At 49.6% G+C, this 18,208-nt stretch overlaps 3 protein-coding genes across 3 annotated transcripts; all 3 read left to right on the top strand.

Annotated features, from left to right (window-relative positions):
• Positions 1 to 1,108: 1,108 nt before the first annotated feature.
• LOC118857414 (keratin-associated protein 4-9-like) lies at positions 1,109 to 1,600 on the top strand. The gene has a single exon (XM_036768104.1). The coding sequence runs from the start codon at positions 1,109 to 1,111 to the stop codon at positions 1,598 to 1,600; it is 492 nt and encodes a 163-aa protein (XP_036623999.1).
• A 4,080-nt stretch (positions 1,601 to 5,680) lies between these two features.
• LOC118858575 (keratin-associated protein 10-3-like) lies at positions 5,681 to 6,418 on the top strand. The gene has a single exon (XM_036769144.1). The coding sequence runs from the start codon at positions 5,681 to 5,683 to the stop codon at positions 6,416 to 6,418; it is 738 nt and encodes a 245-aa protein (XP_036625039.1).
• A 10,486-nt stretch (positions 6,419 to 16,904) lies between these two features.
• Positions 16,905 to 17,657, top strand: LOC118858486 (keratin-associated protein 10-3-like). Its single transcript, XM_036769006.1, has one exon. The coding sequence runs from the start codon at positions 16,905 to 16,907 to the stop codon at positions 17,655 to 17,657; it is 753 nt and encodes a 250-aa protein (XP_036624901.1).
• The last annotated feature ends 551 nt before the right edge of the window (positions 17,658 to 18,208 follow it).

The raw sequence follows: 18,208 nt of genomic DNA, 5'->3' as shown, positions 1-18,208 counted from the left end.
TTTTCATCCCTTTGGTTTTTCTTGCATGTATTTTCAGTTGCCCTCTTTGGAGTAATCACTGATTTCACCAAGGGGCCTCTGTCATGTTCAGTGACCTCTCCTTTTTCCACCAGGGGTCTTCCCTGGACATGCTCTGGGGCTGGGCCCAGCACCACTTTGATACCAAGTACACCATACACCATGATTTATACCAGGCTTGACTTGAATGATCAGATGGTCACTGACAGACCAGAGCCCTGCGTTGCAAAGTCAAATGCTTACTTTGATCAGCAAGCCAAAAGCAGGGAGTACCCTTTGTTCTCTGCCCCACCAGGTCAAGAATGTGACCTTGAAAAGGTGGCTTGTTGTAGCTCTTTGGGAAACCCAGCTGGCCCCTCCTCATGATGAAGGGTGGCTGCACTTTCCTAAAGGAATGTCAGGAACACAGAGGCATGTGCATGGGCCACGTGCCTCCCAGTGATGGCCTAAATGTGGGAAGTGGAAGTGGCAACAGCGCTCTGACATTGTGTGACTCGGCCAGGAGGGGCAGAAGGGGCATGGCCTCAGGGGACCCCCAGAACCAAGGGGATAGAAGGAGACAAGGGGAGTGGGAGCCGACCTGGAGGCTCTATGGGAGAACATGAACAGAAAGGGCACAGGAGGAGAAGCCCTGGATGGGTCTTAGTCCGCACTTGTGGAGGGAGCAGGCATAGGACAGATCCATTTAAAGAGCTTTGGATTGGCAGAAACTTGGCAACCAGGCCTGAAGGAGGGAGGGCGTTTTGCTCCGACAGTTGAGGGGTGAGCCATTGGCTCTGCAGAAATTTGGCTTTATCTGGAGGAACTAGAACCAAGATATCCTTTCCCTAGGAAGTAAAGGCTATCAAACTGAGGCACCAATTATCCTCAAAAGCCAGTTTTGGTGATCTGAGTCAATTCTCACAGGGAGGTATACATCAAGTTAATAAGGGGTTGGGAGGGAACATGGAGAAAACAAGAAGAAGGAAGAAAAGCCACTGTGTGGCTATGACACTGCAGAGTATAAAAGCCTTGGTGAGTGGGGAAGGGCTGTCCAAACCCATCTCTCCTCCTCTGTTCCTCTCCCAAGACCTCACCTACCCCAGACACCATGTGCCACACCAGCTGCTCCACTGGCTGCCAGCCGACCTGCTCTGTGCCCATCTGCTGCAAGCCCGTCTGTGTCCATCCCTGCTGCCGCCCAGCCTCCTGTGTGGCCCTGCTATGCCACCCAGTGTTCCCCGTGGTGACCAGCTGCCAAGCAGCTTGTGCAGCTGGCAGCTGCTCCACCTCATGCTGTGGAGGCAGCCCCAGTCAATCCACCTGCTGCCAGGCTGGTCCCTGCAGTCCTGCCTGCTGTGTGTCCAGCCCTAGCCAATCTTCCTGCTGCGTGTCCAGCCCCTGCCAGTCCTCCTGCTGTGTGCCCAGCTCCTGCCAGTCTTCCTGCTGTGTGCCTGTCAGCTGCAAACCCATTGTGTGTGTGCCCGTGTGCTGCAAACCTGTGGCCTGTGGGGTTCCCTGCTGCCAGGCCTCCTGCTGCAAGCCAGCTTCCTACACAACCTTGGTCTGCAGACCCACCTGTGCCCCCTCTTCCTGCTGCTGAACAGGCCATTCACTCATAGTTTAATGAGATCAGATGGGAAACACCCTGACTCAGGTCACTTTGGCCACAGCTCTGCTGATGCCCTGGAATACTGGATGCCTTCACTGGCCACAGAAAGCAAGGCCACTGATCCAGTCCACAGGAGCTTCCTGTTCCCCAACCCCCTCCCTGAAACTCACAGAGCAAAGCTCCTCATGGGCAGACACTTTGGCTCTGCTCACTGTCCACTTCCCCTGAGGGCGGGTCTCATCTCTAAGGGTTTGTCTTATTACACATTTGCTGTTGGAGTCTGCCTTGGCAAGAAGAAACATGAAGCTAATAAAACAATGGGATTGGCCATTTATACAACTTTCTCTTTCTTTTTCTTCACTTCCAGAGCTCCCCCATACCACCCCATGTCAGCTCTCAATTGACTCTCCATATGCTGGGAAACTGGGTCCAAGCTTTGGAGAAAGGACATGAGTCAGTCAACAAGTTTCTATTGAGGGCTGGCTACATGGCAGGCCATGAGCTAAGCTTGGGGGATACAAAAAAGACAAAAACTTGCCTTGCCCTCAAGGACCTTACATTCTAATGGAGAGACACCAAGCAGACAACCATGTACATACAAGAGCTATCGGGTATAAATGGAAGGTGATCTCCGAGAGAAAACACTAGCAGGGGGTGGGGGGACAGGAAAGGCCACCTTCAGAAGATACTCGAGCTGAGTCTCGCAGGAAGCCAGACAAACTAGAAGGCCGAGGTGAGGAGAGAGGTCCCAGGCGGGCAGGGCGGGGGCAACCAGAACAAAGTCAGAGACAGAAGATGGAGCATTTCCTCGAGGAAACACAAGGCTTTCAGAGGTTGCAGAGGGTGCTGAGGAGGGCTTGTGTAAGATGGAAAGGTAGGAAAGGACCAGATCGCAAAGGGCTTTCAACGCCAAACAGGGATTTCTATTTGATCCAGGAGGTAATAGGTAGCCCCTGGAGTTTCCTGAATAGGGGAGGGATGTGGTCAGACCTCTGCTTCAGAGAAAGCCCTTTGGCAGTTGAAAGGCAAGTGTCCTGGAGTGGGGAGAGATGAGGGAGCTGTTCCAATAGTCCAAGTAATGGTGAGGAGGATCAGTACTGGACAGTGGCTGCAGGAGTGGAAAGGGCTGTATAGGAAAGACGTGAATAAAAAATCACGAGATATACCTCTAGCTTGGACATGTGAGTGAGTCAGACTGAGGAGCTGAGGAGGACGCCTGGGTTTCAAGTCTGGGTGGCTGAGAAGACAGTGCTGCCCTCCATGGTAATAGCAAAGTGGGGAAGAAGAAATGGTTTGGGGGCAAAGCTAATGAGTTCCTTTTTCATTTTGGACATGTTGAGTTTGAAATGCCTATGGGCCAATCCATTAGAGATGCCCAATGGGCTGTTGGCAATGCATGACTATAGCACAGGAGACAGACTGGACTGGATTGTGCATCACCCATCTGAGCCTGTGGAAGCTGCTGAGATCCCCCAGTTGGTGGGGAGAGAGAAGGCAGGGCCCAGGACAAAGCCGTGGAAGGTACGCTGAGGGGCAGACTGGAGAACCAGCAGAGAGCAGTGGGCGAGAGGCTTAATGATGAAAACCAGGGCTGCAGAGGGGCCAAAGAATGCCTCACCACCTCTATGTGTGCCTTGTCTATGCCTCACCATTCTCAGGTTTGCGTCTCCCATTAGGTCAGGAGATCTTGGAGGGCAGGATCGCTTTGGACTTCGTTTGTATGCCAACCTCTTAGCCCAACTAACATTTATCCTTCAGCAGCCCCAGGGCACAGCTGGTACCCCGGTGGGGAGGGGATGGGTATACCCCAAATTCAGGTAGTCATTGGACTCTCTCTGACTGTAACTATCACTAATAGAAGGGGGATTCCCTGAGAAAAAAGGGTTTCCTTTAAATCTGTTATGGGAACACACAGTTCATCAGTCAATCAAAGCCTTTTGTAAAGCGTCCACGTGCCAGGCACTGGGAACATGAAGACAACGCTTTACTCACGAGGATCAATAGTCCAGGAGTACAAGCAGGTGCCGTACCACCGGTCCTGCTTCCAAACCAGCCCTCCTCACCAACCTCTGGAGCTAGCTGAGCAGAAACAGCAAGGTGTGGTGGAGAAGAGACAGGAGGCAACAGGGGACAGGACAGCACACCGCCTTGACCACTGACTCTCCTCAGACCCTAATAGAGACAGCCCAGGCCCCAGGCCCAAGAGCCTTGGGAAGAGCAGGGCTTCTAGTCCAGGACCCTCAGCATCCTCCTGAGAGGCAGCCCCTGGGGAGAGACAGCCGGGGGACTGACAGCCCCTGCAGGGGCTGAGGTGACTGAAGATGGAGAAGGGAAAGTCTTTGTCACCAGAGTCCTGGGCTGAATTGGATTTACATAATTACCTTCAAATCTGACGATTCAAAGTACATATCAATAGACATGTCCAAAATAGATCTTGTTTTCTTCCCTCTTCCCCAAATACCAACCCTTCTTCCATGCTTGGCTATCAGTCCCTTTAGTAAGGTGTTGGCCAGGGCCAGACCACCTGAGCAGGCATCCTTGCACATGGAGGAGTCTAGGAGAAGTGTGATGGTGTGGAAGGAGCATGCCTTTGAGACACTAGAGCCTCTATGACCATCCTGGAACTGGTTATAGTGGAAAAGCCCTCGTGGTGAAGGGAAGGACCTTGGATTCGTCTGGGAGGCGTCAAAAATGGACTTTCGGCATTGGTAATGTTTCCTCCGTTGCCTCTTTCCCATTTCTTGCTTCCTTGTCTTAGCTAAGCTCTGGTGGCATGAAGGCATCTGATGAGAGAACCATACCGGAGAGGGTTGTGGGACCTCTTTCCTTCCTACTCCAAGACTATATGGCCGCTGAAAAGTGGGGCCTCCTGGGACTCTTGATTCTTCCTTTTCTGTTCTAGTCTCAGGGAGCAGAGTCTCAAATTACAATAATCCAGAGGCTGGAATCCAGTCAGCCCAGTGTCCAGGCTCTGAGCACTGGTCTTTGGGAGGGACCTTAGCACACCAGCAGTGGGAAGGTCCATCCTGCAGCGATGCTTTCTATGGATGGGATCACAGTGGGATCGATTGTAGCAGGAGGGGGATCTATGCCCTTGAGGGGTTGGGGGAATGTCTGTATGATTCTTCAGGCCATATCGTTACAGCAAATATCGCTTTTTAAAAAGCTAACTAATGCTAAGTGGTTAATGGAAGTGAGGGACTAGGGGGGTCCCTAAAAATGGGGGAACACAACTGAGGGGAGCACAAGCTGATGGCAGAGAAAAGAGAGATCCCATGAACAGTGAAGGGCAGTTGGGGAGGGCCTAGCCCTGAGAGAGTGAGGCCGCCATATTACATAATAAGGTAACCATCATCATTAGATATCTCCATCTCTCTCTTTAGCCAATCAGTTTTCCTCCCTCAAGTCAGTACTCACACTGAAGGACAAGGCCTAAGCAAGGCAAAATAAGGTAAAATAATCCGTTTACAAGTCATAGACTCTGCAACAAAGAACCAAATTGAGAAAACACAACACCCAGCACCTGGCAGCCAGACCAGGATGTTCATTGCTCACTGGCCCTTCCTTCCACTCAAAGAAAGGCAAACACACTGACTTTGTTTCAGCATCAGCTTTGGCTGCAAGGACCCAACAGAACCCAGGACAGGACACCATCACCCCAAAGCACTAGCACACCCATACACATGTGAGTTCACAAACACACACAAACAAAAGCATGTTGTAGAGATGTTGATGGGTCGCTGGCCATCTCCTGCACAAGGTCACCATCACCTAATGATGGGCTCTGAGGGAAGCAGCCAGCCATAAACAACAACAGGGAAGAAGGCTCCATCTCCCCTGGACACATCCTCCTGCAGGAGGGATATAAAAGTCCACCAGGCTACCCCACCTTCACACACAGCCCCACAGCTGCACTCACACACTCACACACCCACACACACAGACCACACAGACCCACAAGCTCAATCCCAGTGAGGCCCAAGCTCCACCCAGCCTCAGGTACTCAGCCTGTCACTCACACCCTTTTCCCACTATTTGCTGTCCAAGGCTCCCAACACAGCTCCTCCCACCATGGCAGACACCTGTTTTTCTGGGCCCTGTGTTCCCACAGCCTCAGCCGTCTCTGTCTGCTCCAGTGACATGAGCTGTGGCAGCAACATCTGCCTGCCCGGTTCTGACACAGGCTCCTCCTGGCAGCTGGATGACTGCCCAGAGAGCTGTTGTGAGCCCAGCTGCTGTGCCCCCTGCTGCTGCCCAGCCCCATGCTGCACGCCAGACTCCTGCCTGACCCTGGTGTGCCGCCCAGTCTGCTGCGTGCCTGCCACCTGCCAGCCAGCCTGTGAACCCAGCACCTGCCAGTCTGTCTGCACCTCCTCCTGCTCTCCATCATGCTGCCAGCAGTTCTGCTGCCAAGCCCCTAGCTGTGCTGCCCCTCCCTGCTCCTCTGTCCCACTCTGCTGCAAGCCCAGCTGCTGCATCACCCTGCCTGTGGGCTGCAAGCCCAGCTGCTGTGTGACCACAGCCTGTTGTCCAGCCTCCTCCTACTGCCAGCCCAGCTGCTGCCGCCCTGCCTCCTCTGTGTCCCTCATCTGCAGGCCCGTGTGCAGCCCAGCTACCTGCTGTGTGCCTCTCTCCTGCAGACCCTCCTGCTGCACCACCATGTCTTCCTCCTCTTGCTGCTGTGCACCCTCCTGCTGTCCAGCCCCCACCTGCTGCCGCCCTTCCTCCTCTGTGTCCCTAATCTGCCGGCCCACCTGCTGCAAGCCCCCCTGCGGCACTACCAGCTGTGGTCAAAACTCTTGCTGTTGATCCCAGGGCACTTATTCCTCTCCACCCCAACCTAGCTTTTGTTGGCCTCCTGACTCCAGCCCTCAACATTAGCCTCAACTACTGGCCAGCATCACCTCCAAAGGCTTTCAGTCTAGCAACCTATACCTGAGCACCTCCCCCACCCCAGGTGCAGGCAGAGTCTCTCACAAAGCTTCTCCCACCCATGGCTGACCCCCATCATGGCTCCTGATGCCACATGCACCTGGCTCAGTGTGCATCAGTCCAGTGCTGCCTGCAGCTCTCAGACCTTCTCTAGGCTCAAAATGTGCAGGGCATGACCCCATGCTGAGACCCACCAAGGAATAAACTGCATCAAACCACCTTCCTGGCCTCTCGCTTGTCCTCCTTCCTTATGCTGGGCCCAAAATATGCAGTCAGAGGGGGGAAGGTACAAATACCACACAGAGGAGACCAGAAGACTGCAGGAGACAGCAATCCAGTGACCACCACATCATTCACACACGTCCCCATGGTCATGCCAAGCCATACCCTGACTCATCCCTCTCTATCCTACACTGTGCAATGTTCACACCCATCAGCCTGACCACCTGGCTATTGTTCTCTTGACTTACAGCTCTTCCCCTGCCTCACACTTGATCCCTTTGTGTCCAGTTCAAGGGCTTGATGCCCAATACACTCTGCCCCAGCCTCTCCTCTGGAGCCTCAGTCTGAGTGCAACCACTGCACAGGATAACAGGGATAATGAGGAGATCCAAAAAATGTCTTCTTGGTTTGGGTGTCTCCTTACTCCTCCTGGTCAAGCCAGGACACCCAGGCACATGTGTAAGAAGAGCCATGTTGGAGGACTTGACTCACACCAGAGTCATCACAGCACATGGGAGCACTCCCAGAGAGATGCCTTTGTAGACAATCTCTTCAGCATCCAAGCAGCCTCCATGACTCTCTACTCAGCCAGAGCCCGGACAGCTCACTGTCACCATTACCAGGACAGCTGAGCCCCAAACCACACTGGGCTGCTTTAGACCTGGTTTACATCTCAGGGCAGTGACAAGTTCCAAAGGAAACCTCTGTGTGCAGAAACAGAAGGAAGTCAGAAGGGAGAAAGAGGCACTGTGTTCCATGAGGACAGGTGCAGTCTACAAGACCAAGGACACCTCCACATGAACACATGGCTACATTCATACACACAGATGTGTCCCCCTCCCATCCCTGTCTTCATGGAGACTCCCACTTTTCCTGCCAGGGAGGAGGAGTCTGTCTTCAGAAAGAGACAGTGGCCCCCAACAATGGCACAGACAGTGCTCCTGTCACCTGGCCTAGGAAGGGGACAGTGGGTATCTTTGTTCAGGGCCACATTTTTAATGAAGCTGCCAAGCTGTCTGTTCCCCAGAGGAGAGAGAGGGACCCAAGCTGGGGGGAAGCTGAACCTTAGGAGGAGGATCTTTCCAGACAGTTCTTAGGGAGGATTTGACAACAGTGCCCAGGGATGTGGAAGGATTTCAGAAGGAGAGAGAGAAGGCTTCTTGATCTTTTTCACCAAGAGCAGAACAGAGAGAAAGAGAAGTGGGAGAGATGCAGGTGCTGGTGTGTTTGAGGAAATCCCAACAAAGAGTTCAGAGCTGCCCTCCATTGGGACATGGTAACCCCTGCAGCCCCAGAAGACCTGAGGGACATCTGGGAACTCCAGAGCCCATGGTGCCCATGGGCACTTGGAAAGGTGACCCTCCACAAGCATGCAGAAACCCTACTGTGTGCCAGGGATTGTGCCGGTGGCGCAGGAGCTAAGGACAAAAGTGAAGCAGTGCCTGCCCTCAGGGTGTTTGTATCCTACCAGAGGACACTGGATGAAGATGGACAAGCACACACCAGGTCATTTCAGAGGGACGGGGGCACTGGGATCTGGAGGGATTGGGACGGGCTTCATGTGGGAGGTGACGCAGGAGCTCAGCCTCAGAGGAAGCTGAGAGGCTGAGGGGTAGAAGGAGAGCATTCCACGCATGGGGGACAATGTGGGCAAGGGCACTGAAGTGGGAGATGTCACATCAAACAGGGCGGTCTGACTGAAAGAGAGCAGGACTAAGGAAATAAAATGGAATGAGACTGGAAAAGTAGAAAGGGGGCAGCTTGGGAACTTTTCCAATGCATTTTCTTCCCAAGGCCACTGAAGTCTACTGAGTTCAGGGGCCAGTGTTAGGTCCTGGATTCCATTTTCCTTGGGGTCCCCAAGCCAGAAACGGTACCTTTTTAATTTCGGACTGGGAAGAGGAGACAACCTTGCCCCTAATACCAGCTCTTCCTTCCAGAGCCCTGGGACCAGGAGCAAACTAGTGACCATCACATTCTTTCAGCCCAGAGCTACATGCATGCCCAGGGGATCCACTCATCCTGCAGTTCAGAAGCCTCCCCGTTGACTTTTTAGGATGAAGTCTGTGGGTTCCTGATTGGGAAAAAGCCGTAAAATACAGTAATAAGTGAAAAACTATAAAAATTTAAACTCTGAAAAGTGGAAGCCCAAACATAATAATCAAAGCTTAGATACCAAATTATATTTTAGACACTGAGTCAAAATTTAAGATAGTATAATCTATGAAAGCCAAAATAAGAATAGGGTGACCCATGTGTAACCAAGACAATACACAAACTTATGTTTGGACATAACATACTCAAAGGTAAGTAACCCAAATTGATTAAACTACTACCTACAATCATTCTTGAGCTCCTTGGCATCTTCTTTTGGTGTCAGAAGAATACCTCATGGTTATGGAGGAGGTGAAGGGTTCCTCTGCCAGGGGAATTCCAGAACTTACAATTGGTATAGTAAGGCAGGATACCAACGGAATGCCAAGGGGTAGTTAGAACTAGCTAGGAAGGGAACAAGGCTGGTGGCTGACTTGGGATCAGACCTTTCATGTGCCATTGAGGAGTGCCACCACCAAGGAAGGGAAAAAGTCTGGTGGCTGACATGGGAGAGCCCTTGGCCATGCCATTACATGGAGCCACCACTAAGGCTCTTTCTCTTTCTCTCCCCCTCTCCCTCCCTCCCTAACTGTAGCAGCCTCAGAGGAGTGGGTGGTGGGAGGGAGAGAGAAAGAAAATATTTTCAGCTTGTGATTGGTCAAGGTAAGTACGGGAGGGTGAGAGGAATGTCAAACCAGAATAAGAAAGAAATAAGATATGTGCAGTTTTAAAGGAGCTTACCCTACCAGAGGGATAAGTAGATAGAAGGAAATGCAAGAAAGTTTAAGCATGTAGGAAAGAAAGGAGCATGAACAGAAAGAAAGAAAGAAACAGTGTGAACAGAGAGTTGGAGAGTAAATGATTTAGAAACTTTTGAAAAAGAAGAAAAGTTTACTATCACTTTAAAACTCCAGCAGCAAACCTCCTTAATTATATGTGACCAGTATACAATGCCAATGGTGATGAGATGCCCGATTTTCTATGTAAGGTAATTTGGAAATGCATTCAACAGTATTGAAGTCACTTGATCAGTAATGGGTTTGTTCCATGTTTCAAATGCATAATATTGTTTCAGATCAGTAAACTTTTATATCAGTTATGTCAATCAACTTTTCATAACTCGGATGTCATTAGAGTATGAACTGAAAGAAACTGAAAGATGGTAGAAAAATTGTTTAAAACCAGTTATGTTATTTTATCACCCCACTAAGCCTGTCTTGTGCCATGTGTGTGAAAAAAGGAGATGAGGTGAAAGCCTTATCCAGATTGGTTTCATCCATTCAGAGCAGTCCTCCTTGGAGTATGAAGGTGTGCAACAGGGTTAGTCTCTTCCACCTTGGGGGTGGGGTGGTGGTGTCAAAGAGCACAATCTACAGCAACCATAAGGGTAGATGGTGTGGATACCCTCAACTCCCCTCCCTTAGGAAAGATGGCCAATGTTGCCTCTGATGTGGGGCTATAGTGGGTGACTAGAGGCCCCATGTGCCAGTAACCATATACTGGAGTCCTAAAAATAAACAAACCATGTCCACTCTGGTAGATGCCTTTACAGAATGCATGATGCAATATGGGAACCCCAAAAGACATCCTGCTAAGTGGGAAGCCATAGAAGGATGTGGGGGAAATTCAGTCAGGACAAAACAAACTAAATTAAGACTAAAAATAGAGGACTTGGCACCCAGAGAATATGTGGTTTACATCAATCCAGAGGAAGAATATATCATGGGGTAGGCAGGCAGGGGCATCAGGATCAGTCCCTTCTCTGGGGTCCCTGTCGATTCTCTGTATTTTGTAAACTTGCCAGGTCCCTGGAAGCCATCTGTGTGGGCAAGGTCATCAACCCTGGGGAAAGAGTGTGTCTGGATTATGGAGTTACTACATAATGAACTTAGCTTGCTGAGAATTTGCAAGTTTATGTATATTATGGAAATGATTTTTAACAATTGACTTTTACGCCAGGATAAATTTAAATTTGAGAAGGAAAGAAAAACAAGTGAAAAATGTTAAGTGAAATCTCTTATGTATGTAAGTCCTAATAAATTTTTATTGCTTATTGCAAGTCCATGAGAGTAAAAATAATTGTATCTAGCCCTAAGCTGTGATTAGTGAAACTTGCCATTTGGGGTAAAAGCTCCTGGGACTGTAACAGATTTTGTTTTGAGGTTTGAATTCAGGTACAGTCATCGGATCGATCATAGTTAGTAATCTACCATTTGGGAGAAATGCCACAAGCTACTCCGTGGGAATGTGATCCTAAACTGTTACAAGTGGAGCTTTGCATCTGGGAAAAGCCAAGAGGACAATCTTGGCATCAGCCTAAGATGAGATCCTCATGGCTCAGTTTCCCCATTGTGTTCCTATGAAAAGGAATGTTTCCCACCTAGCGATTCTAGAGTCTGCTATGAGGTCGAATTTTTACTACGTGATTGGATGCCAAACGATGACTCTTACCTAAAATCAAACAGAGGTAAGGACACTTTACCCTGTCATATAGGTGCCCTTATGCTTAAGCCTGAAGGACCAGTTTGATGCTGGTATAATATTTTCCCTGCTTTTTCCTTTTATAACAAATTTCTATAATCAGAGCAAAGTGATCGGTAAGGGATTTGAGCATAACGAAGGTATGTGAGACTTTACTGTTTTCAATCTGAATGTGTAGTCATTCCATAGCCCACAAACTTGGGTAAGTTTGTGTTCGGGCTTGTCATGGGCCTGCCTACGTAGTCATGTGAAAGGTTAGGTCCCCGAAATAATTTATTCTTTAAGAATAATATGGGAATAATTAGGCAACGATAAAATAAGGTCCTTAAATGTTTCAAAATGATATAAGAATAATTGGGTAGTGGTAGAACTGATTGAGGAACCTAGCTGTTATTCTATTAATTACTGAAACTAAATCAGAAACTGGTTTAGGGAAGAGAATTTCAGTGGAATCAATTTTCTTAGAGGGCGGTAACTTAAGCAATATTTTTACATTGATGGAAAAGTCAATTTCATTCAAGTTTATTACTAATGTGTAAATAACACCTGTTTTACTGCGTGTTCTGTAGTACAAACGTCTTTTATTATAAACGACTTACAGGTATGCACTATTTTGTAATTAATTATTTAAGTATCCTCCCAAGTTTTTTATTATAATTGGAGTAGTCAGCCTTTTATAAGTAAATTCATTTGTAAAACACTTGAACGCAGGGCTGGAAAGCTTCTACTTGAAAGAATGTTGTTGCTTACATTTTCATTTACAATATTGAAACTTCGATGGCATCTGATCCTTCTAACATCATTGAAGTCATAGTGGAAAAGTTTGAGAAAGCAACAAGATCAGATAATCCTGCATATCAAATGTAAATGATTAAAATTAGGCTTGTAAAAAACCCCTAAATTTTCTGGGTTCCTACTTTGATGTGCCTTCTTATATAGTTCTATCATTAAAATAGAACTTTAAGACAGAACTCTAAGGTTTGAGCTGGTTTTCACAATATGAACTAGCTATCAGAGAAGTAAAATTAGAGAGGCTATCCTAAGTTTTATTGAGAATTGTTTTGTAAAAGATTTAGCGGGAGCATCTAAGGAGTCTTTACAAGCAATCTGGAACCAGAAAAACAATTCTACTGAAGGGCTGCCCCTGAGGACAAGACATTTCCAGATGGCCCCAAGAAAAGATGTTACAGAGACCAGACAACTACATGGGACATCTGGATTCCAAGATAAAATTTGTTAATTAAATGGACATTGGAAGTGAGTTGATGATCATCATTGTACAAGTCTCCCTTTCACAGAAAGGGGTAAATTGAGAAAATCAAATTGTTTTGATCCCATTCTGTATTTGAATCTATTCTCTGTCACCCCCAATATGTTGTAAAACTGCCCAATATTTGCATCTGAATATAGTTCAGAAACTCAACTGGCCTGGACTAAGTTAAGTTCAGAAATTCAGCTCACTCATTAATCCCCAAATACCATTGGTTCTTCCTTCACCTCCCCAAGGATGCAATGGAAGAATATTGTAACATTTTCTCATTGGTCATGTGGTTTTCCTATCTGTGCTTGTCTTACTTATGCGGTGTATGCTTAGAAATGAGATCATCCTGGCTGTACCCAAAAAGGCCCTAAACACCCTAATATAGAGCTGCTCCAGGGACATTGCGGAAGATATTCAGAAAAAAATATAGGGGTGGCTTTTCAGAGGTGGATTGTAGGGTTCCTATCGGGGAAAAGCCATAAAATACAGTAATAAATGAAAAGCCATAAAAACTTAAACTCTATGAAAGATGGAAGCTCGAACATGGTGACCTGTTTAAAATCATAACTTAGATACAACATTATATTTTAGACACTGAGTCATAACTTAAGATACTATGACCTATGAAAGCCAAAACAAGACTATTGTGACCTATATGTGACCAGTACATGATCAAACTTACATACACAAATTTATGTTTGGGCATAACATTGACTTAACTCTCGAGCTCATTACAAAGCAGAAAACCAAAAATATCCACCAATCAGTAGTGATGCACTCTCTAGCTCCTCCTCCCTTTTTCTGTTTTCTATAATTACCATGGGGATTTTGAGGGGTCTTTTGAGGGGATCCACTAAACTGACCGGCCACTGCCCTAGACCAAAGATTGCCCCTGTTTGCAAGTATTCATAAGGATTGATTAAACTACTCCCTGTAATCAGTCTTGAGGTTCGTTGGTCGTTTCCTTTGGTATCGAAAGAACACAGCACAGTTATGGGGGAGGTGGAGAGTTCCCCAAGCAGGGAAATTCCAGAACTTACAGTCTCCTCTTCCCTCTTATTGGAGGGAAAGAGGCAAAGAGTCAGACTCCTCCCAGACCCTTCCTTTGTAGAGAGCTGAAACTGGGCACTCAGGTCCCCACACTTTGCATCTGGAACTGCCCCTCCCAGGACCGGCTCATCACCTTTGACTTCATCGCTGCGCTGCTAATTCAAGTGTGGATTGAGCTCACCTCCCTCAGCCTCCTCTCCCCTCTTATTGGAGGTCAGGAGGCAGGGAGCCAGACACCTCCCAAAGCCTTCCTTTGGAGAGGGCAGAGACTGGGCTCCCGGGTCCCCCACTTTATACCCGCTGCTCCGACAGGTTTCACCTCCGCAGAACAAGCTCCCACAACACCAGGCGCCCCCAGGTTTCACCCCTCCCTTTCTGAGTCCTTTATCCTCTTCCCATTAGACTATAAGCTCCTTGAGGGCAGGGGCTGTCTCTTTTTTGCTAGTTATTTCCCCAGGGCTTAGCACAGTGCTTGGCACATAGTAGGTGCTTAATAAACAAGGAGTGGATGGACAGGAAGTTGCCCTGAGTGGACACTGCCTTGTGCTCTTGTTAACTAGAGAAGAATACCAGCTTTTACTGGGGGCAAGGTTCCAGACCTCCTGCGGTTTGTGGGAGAGAATACAGGTCATTTCTCCTAGAGTTTCTTGGAGCAACACTTTGGTATAGCCAGGCCCAGAGACAAGAGAAGTATCAGGGAATCCCGTAGATCATGAGCGGGACAGCAGTGAGGAGCCCTGAGCAGCTGGGTGCCTGTCTGCGTGTGCGCGTGAGTGTGTATGTGTGTGTTTGTTGTGCCAGGGGCTGCCAGCTGCCAGGGGATTCCCACACCAGACACCTGATGGCTGGACCTGGACATATATCACTCCCAGGCAACCGCCCTACCCCCACTGCCCATTCATAACAAATGTCCCTACAGCCCTGCAAGCAAAGCCCCGACCACCCCCCTCCAGAATCCACAGTGGCTTCAGGGTCTGAAGAAAAAAGTCTGGACCAACGAGCAGAATCCCAAACCATCAGCCTTCTCTGCTCCCATGCTTTGCTTCAGAATGACCCTGGAGACAGTCACCTGGCCAGGCTGAACACCTTATTCTCTCTGATCTGGGCTGGGAGCTCCCTGATGGGAGGCAATGCCCTGACTGATCTCTGGACACTTGCCTTTCTCCCACCTATGACTACTCCAAACCTCATCCCTCCAAACATCCTCCAGCAGCCTCAGCTCCTCCCTCTGAGGAGACCTTGCCTCCCCTTTGACAGAGAAAACAGAGGCTGTGCCTTGGGGGTCCCTCTTTCCCCCCTGTGCTAAGCCCCAAACACCTGTACACCATTCCCTCTGTCCTCCCTGGGGCTGGTGAGATGAAGAAAAGGAGGTTCTTCTTGCCTCGGGTAATTGTTCTAGTTGTGGCTATGACCCCCTCTCATCTCCTGCCTCTTCTAGGAGGTTCCCTGTCAATTCTCTCTCTGTCTCTGTCTCATTCAATCTCTTCCTCTGTATCTGTCTCTCTCACTGTCCTCTGCCTCTCTATCTCTGCCCTCTCTCTCTCTCTCTCTCTTTTCTCCCTCCCAACCTCCCTCTCCCTTCCTCCTGCTTTCATCTCTGTCTCTATGTCAATGTGTCTGTCTCTATCACTCTTCCTGTTTCTCCTTATTTTCATCTCTTTATGTCTCTTTCTCTGATTCTATCTCTGTCTCTCTCTGTGACTATCTCTTTCTGTCTCTTCATATTTCTGTCTCTACCTCTCTGTGTCTCTCTCTGCCTCTTTCTCTTTCTCTGTCTCTGTCTCTCCCTCTCTATTTCTCTCTGCTTCTGTCTCTGTCTCTCTGTGTCTTTCTCTGTGTCTCTCTGTCTCTCTCCCTGTCTCTGTCTTTCTCTGTCTTTCTCTCTCTCTCTTTGTCTCTCTCTCTCTCTCTCTGTCTCTCTCTCTCTGTCTCTCTGTCTCTCTCTCTGTCTCTCTCTCTGTCTCTCTCTCTGTCTCTCTGTCTCTCTCTCACTCTCTCTGTCTCTCTCTCTCTCTCTGTCTCTCTCTCTCTCTCTCTCTCTGTCTCTCTCTCTCTCTCTCTCTCTCTCTCTCTCTCTCTGTCTCTCTCTCTCTCTCTCTCTCTCTCTCTCTCTCTCTCTCTCCCCCTCCCTCCCTCCCTGGCACCCACATGCTCTTTCCAATTTCCATTTTTGCACTCATACTTCTAGTAGCCCCTATGATGGCTTCATCACTATCACCTGGAATCATGAAGTAGCCCTACTAAGTGGTCTCCAGTCTTTCCCCTTTCCAATCCATCCTCTAGACCAGGGAATTCATACACAAAAAGAAATGGGTACCACTAACAGGTACATAAGGACGCCTGTGGATTGAATATCAATTAGTATTAAAACTGGACTTTATCAATGTCTTGCTGCGTTTTAATTCGTTTGGCTCAATATTCCCCCAATACGGCCTCCCTTGATGCTGCTGTGGGCCAGATGTTTGGCGCCTCCACTCTGGAAGCTGACCCACTGATGTCCTGAAGGCCCAGGTCTGATCAGGTCACTTTATGCCCCAAGTATCTGCCATCAAACAGAATAAAAATGACTACATTATTGACCATTGACAGCACTGCCCAGGCTCTCCTCTTGGTCTTCAGACATCCTGGACGATAGTTTAGTGTCAATGCTACATTTGGCCAGATGGGCCTGCTGGTCTCCCCAAGCTGCTGGGAAGGCTCAGAATGCCCCTCCCTCATCTTCCCACCCACTTCCAGGAAATCCCAGCTTGGGCCTCATACAAGAAGTCTTCCTGATCATGCTTGTCAATGCTCTCCCCTCTTGACTGAGGCCCCAGGTGCCTGTCGCTGCTCAGGGCACCCTCAGCTTGCCCTTCTGTCACTGGATGCTTAGGACTTAGCCCTGTGTCAGGCCAGGAGTAGAGGCTTCTTGATGTTTGTTAAGGGTGGAAAAGGAAACCAAGTGTAAGGTGTTTATGGGCCACTGATGGGCTCTGAGGGAAGCAGCCAGCCATAAACAACAACAGGGAAGAAGACTCAATCTCCCCTGGACACATCCTCTTGCAGGAGGCATATAAAAGCCCACCAGGCTACCCCACTTTCACACACAGCCCCACAGCTGCACTCACATCACACAAACACACATACACAGACTCACACCCAGAAGCACAGTCCCAGTTAGGCTCAAGCTCCTCCCAGTCTCAGGCACTCAGCCCCTCACTCACACACCTTTCCCACTCTTTGCTGCCCAAGGCTCCCAACACAGCTGCTCCCACCATGGCAGACACCTGTTTTTCTGGGCCCTGTGTTCCCACAGCCTCGGCTGTCTCTGTCTGCTCCAGTGATGTGAGCTGTGGCAGCAACATCTGCCTGCCCGGTTCTGACACAGGCTCCTCCTGGCAGCTGGACGACTGCCCAGAGACCTGTTGTGAGCCCAGCTGCTGTGCCCCCTGCTGCTGCCCAGCCCCATGCTGCACGCCAGCCTCCTGCCTGACCCTGGTGTGCCGCCCAGTCTGCTGTGTGCCTGCCACCTGCCAGCCAGCCTGTGAACCCAGTCCCTGCCAGTCTGTCTGTACCTCCTCCTGCTCACCATCATGCTCCCAGCAGTCCTGCTTCCAAGGCCCTGGCTGTGCTGCCCCTCCCTGTGTGGTGCAGTCCTGCTCCTCTGTCCCACTGTGCTGCAAGCCCAGCTGCTACATCACCCTGCCTGTGTGCTGCAAGCCCAGCTGCTGTGTGACCACAGCCTGTTGTCCAGCCCCCTCCTGCTGCCAGCCCAGCTGCTGTCACCCCACCCCCTGTGTGTCCCTCATCTGCAGGCCCATGTGCAGCCCAGCCACCTGCTGTGTTCCTCTCTCCTGCAGACCCTCCTGCTGCACCACCACATCCTCCTCTTCCTGCTCCTGTGTACCCTCCTGCTGTCCAGCCCCCACTTGCTGCCTCCCTTCCTCTTCTGTGTCCCTAATCTGCCGGCCCACCTGCTGCAAACCCTCCTGCTGCACTACCACCTGTGGCCAAAAATCTTGCTGTTGACCACAGGGCACACTCGCTCTCTCTCTCTCTCCCTCTCTCTCCCTCTTTCCCTCTCTCCCTCTCTCTGACTCTCCACCCCTGTCCAACTTTTGTGAGTCTCCTGGATCCATCCTCAAACATCCTTACATCAGACTGAACAACCAGCCAGCATCATCCCCAACGGCATTAAGACCACTAGGCAAGAAGTTATACCAAGTACCTGACTCATTCCAGGGCCCCCCAAACCATAGCTGACCCCAGCCATGACTCCTGCCTTGCCATGTACCTAATTCAGTGTCTATCATCCTGGCACCATCTGCAGCAATCAGGCTTTCTCTAGGCTCAAAGGGTGTGGGGATGGCCCCCTCCCTGAGCCCACCTGGCAATAAACCACATCAACTCAACTTCCTGGCCTCTCACTCACTTTTTTGCTTATCTTCGGCCCAGTGGGGAAAGGGGGAGCATAAATCCTGCACATGGCAGCCTGCAGTGCCCACCAGGTCAAAGGAAACTGCACAGAACGACCACCATGCCAAGCACACACTTCACTGTGGTCATGTAGAGCTATGCCC

Source organism: Trichosurus vulpecula, chromosome 7 (genome assembly GCF_011100635.1).
Source record: "Trichosurus vulpecula isolate mTriVul1 chromosome 7, mTriVul1.pri, whole genome shotgun sequence".
NCBI classification, from domain to species: domain Eukaryota; kingdom Metazoa; phylum Chordata; class Mammalia; order Diprotodontia; family Phalangeridae; genus Trichosurus; species Trichosurus vulpecula.
Note: the sequence above shows the minus strand (reverse complement) of the source record. Positions and strands in the feature narration are given on the sequence as shown.

Coding starts and splice junctions, on each gene's coding strand:
- LOC118858486 (XM_036769006.1), top strand. CDS start 16,905: ATGGCAGACACCTGTTTTTCTGGGCCCTGTGTTCCCACAGCCTCGGCT.
- LOC118858575 (XM_036769144.1), top strand. CDS start 5,681: ATGGCAGACACCTGTTTTTCTGGGCCCTGTGTTCCCACAGCCTCAGCC.
- LOC118857414 (XM_036768104.1), top strand. CDS start 1,109: ATGTGCCACACCAGCTGCTCCACTGGCTGCCAGCCGACCTGCTCTGTG.